General features: G+C 47.4%; 1 protein-coding gene across 1 annotated transcript; it reads left to right on the top strand.

Annotated features, from left to right (window-relative positions):
• The first annotated feature begins 1,751 nt into the window (after positions 1–1,751).
• On the top strand, positions 1,752–3,713 carry LOC100899386 (uncharacterized). Its single transcript, XM_003737377.1, has one exon. It carries the CDS (start codon positions 1,752–1,754, stop codon positions 3,711–3,713), a length of 1,962 nt encoding a protein of 653 aa, XP_003737425.1.
• Positions 3,714–5,089: the final 1,376 nt, after the last annotated feature.

Here is a 5,089-nt window from a genome sequence, read left to right as displayed (position 1 = left end):
CGTTCCAAGTCGAAAAAGATAGACTGAATTCTACGATGGAGCAAAGCAATAATTCCGGCAGGAAATCGTGGAAGGAAACTCTTCAACGGTTACCAACGTTCGATGGCAATGCAACGAAATTCAGCCGGTGGAAAGATGCGTTCATTCTCCACGTCGACTCCAAGGACTGGGATCCACTGGAGAAATTCGAGTTCATGGAAAAGACACTGCAGGGGAGAGCTCTGCGGAGCATCTCAGGCTTCGCAGTACGGGCCGAAAACTACGTTTCGGCAAGGGACACGATCTTCGAAAACTTTGGCAGCGTGAAGAAGGCCGCGAGTCAACACATGGAAAACATCATGATGGCATGCAAGAGCGATCTACGCGACAATGCTAAGTTTATAGACTTCGTAGAATGCGTCATGCAAAATATTCAATCATTAATTACCATAGGCAATTCGTATGAGGGCATGTCAGCACCTCTAACATGCATGATCGAGAAGATATTGCCGTTCGGATGCCGGAGGAGATACAGAGAATACGTGAGAGAAAGGCGAACACGCGAAAACAATGACTGCGAGCTCAAACTCTTGCTAGATTTCTTGAAAACCGAGAAAATAGATCTCGAAGAATTAACGCAGCCGAGAACCTCTGATCAAAAAAACGGGAAACCGTTCGAAAAGAAGGGGAGGTATTTCGGGAACAAAAGCCAAGCAGAGAGCTTCAGTTCATTCAAGAAAAAAATCGGTAATCAAAAATCCAGTCCCGAGGGACCGTCGGGAGCAATGAGCAGTCAGTATTCATTCGCTGTGACCTCTCCTCCGGTAGACCATTCGTGCATCTTCTGCTCAGAAGAACACCAAAGTTCCAAATGTAAGAAACAAATGTCCATAGAGGATAAGAGGAAGCTTGCTTCGACTCATAACGCCTGTTTCTTGTGCTTGACGAGAAACCATAGGGCAGACAAATGCAGATCAAAAGTGAACTGCTCAAACTGTGGTGGGAGACATTCGGCTCTGTTATGCGTTAAGCCAGCTCAGAAAAAGTCATTGATAAACGCCGTCTGCGTGAGCGATGAATCGGAAAAGACCTCGGTCAAGTGTCTCTCAGTCAGGTCGGTAGACGAGAAGCAGTTACCGACTGGCTATGTGACGGCGATTTCGGAAAAGGTCGAGATGACCTGTAGAGTGGTTCTTGACACAGGCTCCCAGAAAACGCTCATTACAAACGAGCTTGTTGATAAGTTGAGTGCCAAACAGGTGGGCACGGACGTGTTCATGTTGCAATCCGCGGGTTATGCCCATCCGAGAAGATGCACGGGACGAATAGTCGAAATAATTCTGAAGAGCAGATCCGCTTCAGAGCAAGTGCTAATCAGAGCGACAACTCTAGAAAATGTCATTGTGGGAAGTCTACCCAATGCGAGTTTCAATGGCAAGGTACACCCGATTGCGGATCGGAATGATGGAAACTGGTCAACAAGAGTCGACATCTTAATCGGTGTTGATGCTCTCTACCCCATTCTGGGTCTCGACGTTAAGAAAATCGATGGGCTCATTGCGTTTGAGACCATATTCGGATATTTCCTTGGCGGCACGTCGACTCCTCAGGAATTCCAATCAGATCAATGGTTAGTGGAAGCCATTAAGAATAAACGGGATGCTTAGTCTGCGGACGAGAGAGCCCCCGATAACAACTCGGTGAAGTCCCTAGCGGTACGATCGAAGTGCAAACCGGAGGACGACGATTTATCGTTTCTATGGGGCACGGAGATGTTAGGCATTGAGCCCTTCTTCAAAGACAAAGACGAATGCGCTAATGAGGAACTGAACAAGTTTTTCCGGGAAACTATAAAGCGATCTCCTGAGGGAAGATGCATTATCAGCTTACCATTCAAACCCAACAAAGAGGCATTGGGGAGCAACCGCAGATTAGCGGAAAATAGACTGCGAAGTTTGCTCATTCAAGCAAAAAAAACTCCCAAGTTGTTGAAGGCTATCGACGACGAGATAAATGACCTCCTCGAGCAGGGATTCGTGGAACCGGCGAGGTCGCCGAGACCAGGTGAGGAAGCTCACTATTTACCGCTGCTCGCGGTGGTCAAAAAGGCAGCGTCGTCAGCGGATAAACTGAAGGTACGGGTAGTAAATGATGCGGGGGCGCGCTCCAAAGACGAGGCCGGTCTGAACGATGTACTGTTTCAAGGAGAAAATCTCATTGCGGATATCCTAATAATTCTGCTCAGGTTTAGACAATTGCGAATTGTCATCACCGCCGATATTGAAAAGGCGTATCTCCTATTCGAAATTACGAGCGAGCATCGCACATTCCTTAGATTCTTATGGCCATTGGGAATTGGCACCAACCCTAAGGCCGACATCAGGGAGTTTCAGTCCTGTAGATTGTCCTTCGGACTGATATCAGCACCTGGGCTGCACTGCGCAGGCATTAGACATCATCTGACCGAAAAAATGCAAAAGCGCCCAGAGCATCGAGAGCCACTCGAGTTTATCACACAACACTTCTATGTGGATGATATCCTACTCGGAACGAAGTCGATCGAGGAAGGGAAGAAGAGAGTCACAACTTTGGTTGAGGTTTTCAAGGCGGGGTGCTTTCCTTTGAAGAAATTCGCAACTTCCTCGAAGGAACTCGGTCGATTCATTCAGGAAAATTATCCCGATGCGTCAGTGACTTCCGAGGAGGTCAACGCGAGGTTTCTCGGTGTGAGATGGAACCAACAAAATGATTCGGTTCACATCGACGTTGCGGCGACGATCGCGTTTCTCGAAGGCAGCAGGCCGACCAAGAGAGCTTTGCTCAAGGTGGCGAGTCAGATATTCGATCCACTGGGCTTGGTGTCTCCTATTACGATCGGTTTCAAAGTGCTGCTTCAGAGGCTTTGGCTGAAAAAACTCGATTGGGATGTCCCACTCTGCGGAGATGAACTAAGCGAGTACAAGGATTTAGGAGCGAAACTATATACAATAAACTTGCTCACGTTCGAAAGAAATTTCGCGTCGACCGATGAGAAAGGAGTTACAGAACTTCATGTATTCTGCGATGCGAGTCTGAAAGGTTATGGCTGTGTAGCCTACACAAGAAACATCGATAGTAAAGGAAAAATCGTGACAACCTTAATCATGGCAAATGCGAGAGTAGCCCCGTTGAAGGGCGATTGGTCAATCCATCGCTTAGAACTGCTAGGCGCGGTCATCGCAGTTAGAATCGCAAAGAAAATCAAGCAGGCGATGCTCAGGGAATTCGACACAACAAACTTCTGGTGCGACAACGCCTGTGTTTTAGCCTGGATCCGCGACCGTCCAGATCGGTGGAAAGCCTTCGTAGAGAATCGGATTAAAGAGATTCAGGAGGCATCCGAGAGTGACGAGTGGCGTTATATTAGGTCAGTGGAAAATCCAGCTGATCTACTCAGTCGAGCTTCGGCTCTGGATTCGAAAGAACTGAGAGAATTTTGGATACACGGTCCGTCTTGGCTGCGGTCAACAGACAAGCCGGAGTCCCACGCGTTGAATCCGAAGTCGAGTGAGGTCGAGGTCTCTCATGAACGAAGAGCTCAATGCTTCGTGGGATTGACCACAGGATTCAACTCAAGCCAAGTACTCGGTCTCAAACCATTATCATCATGGCCCGAAGCCGTTAGAATCATTGCGTATGTACTGCGGTGGAGAGATCCGAATCGAAATAAGTTCGTGGGTGTTGAAAATAGGTAATCACCAGCCTCACAGTAAGTAGGTATCTGAATAGACTGAGAGGTACCTCAAGGGGGCACTACACGGTGCCTCATTTACTCTCCCTCCTTTTACATCGGTTCAGGTATAAATACAGGTAACCATTGGCTTAATAAACACTGACAAGATCCACCGTTCTCGGACGGCGTCTCTGTTAAACTCAGCTCGTCTTCTTAGTCACTCGTGAGCCTCGTTGAAGTTAGCAGACTGTCCAGGCTTCTTTATAATTGTTCACGTTATCAGCACGAAGTGCTCTGAAGTGCTCGTGTATATTCAGCCCACACTTGCAATCAATCCTCTGGTGAGAAAAACTTTGAAAATTTTCCCCCTTCTTTCAATTGACGAAATTCTGACTTAAATATGCCTGATGCAACGCAAGCTTCCGTATCGGACAGTAAGCCCGATATCTCCGGCACAACCAAGGTGTCCGAGGCGGTGGGTTACAAACCACCAACTTGTCCAGTCACTCTGAACGAGAATGGCCACAATTATAATGCCTGGAAATCATTCATAATTGTTTTGCTCACAAACGAGACAAACGTCTGGGAAGTGATCAAGGGGAAGATTGTACGACCTGAAATCCCAGCAGATAAGACTGCTACAGACGAAGAGAAGAGAACTATGGAAAAATTCGACATTGCAAATCAAAGGGGTAGAATGATCATGTTCACTTCGATAAGTCCAGATCTCGTTTCAACCCTCTTCCATAACGAAACCGACACCGTCAAGGCCAAGACGATGTGGGATAGAATTGTTGAGAAGTTTGCGAAACAGACTGGGATACAAAAACAGGCAGCCATTTCAAGATTCTCCTCGTTCAGATTCCTGGGGAGCAAGACCATAGGAGAGAATATTCTGGATTACACAATCTTGCTCCAAAAACTCTCAGACCTGGGAGTAGTCTTCCCGAATGAGTTAAAATGTGCCCGACTGATTGATGCACTGCCGAGTGAGTGGAACTCACTGAAAATAGGCATGGGCAACAAAGGAGGACTCCCAGAAGTTACTAGAGAACCTTGTTGAGATGTTGAAGGCAGAGTCCTACCGACTGAATATGTCAAGGGGAAGAGGAGATGTCACTGCCCTCTTTGCGAGAATGAATCTCGGTAGGCGTGGCGGAAGGAACCGTCCAAACCAATTCAATCGTAGAAATGATTCCGATGAGCAACAAGGACCGAGATCTAACGTGAAATGCTATTCATGTGGAAAAATGGGCCACATTAGCAGGAACTGTCGAAATCGCAGAAACAATAATGCTCGCAGACCCCATAGAGGACAAACCAGGCACAACATGCATAGTCAGAGACCTCAACTGAACCTCACAGAAGCCGCGGAAGCCCTGGTAGCTACAGCGAAAG

Source organism: Galendromus occidentalis, unplaced genomic scaffold, assembly GCF_000255335.2.
Source record: "Galendromus occidentalis unplaced genomic scaffold, Mocc_1.1 scf7180000075520, whole genome shotgun sequence".
NCBI classification, from domain to species: domain Eukaryota; kingdom Metazoa; phylum Arthropoda; class Arachnida; order Mesostigmata; family Phytoseiidae; genus Galendromus; species Galendromus occidentalis.
This window is presented reverse-complemented; position numbering and strand designations above follow the sequence as displayed.

Coding starts and splice junctions, on each gene's coding strand:
- LOC100899386 (XM_003737377.1), top strand. CDS start 1,752: ATGTTAGGCATTGAGCCCTTCTTCAAAGACAAAGACGAATGCGCTAAT.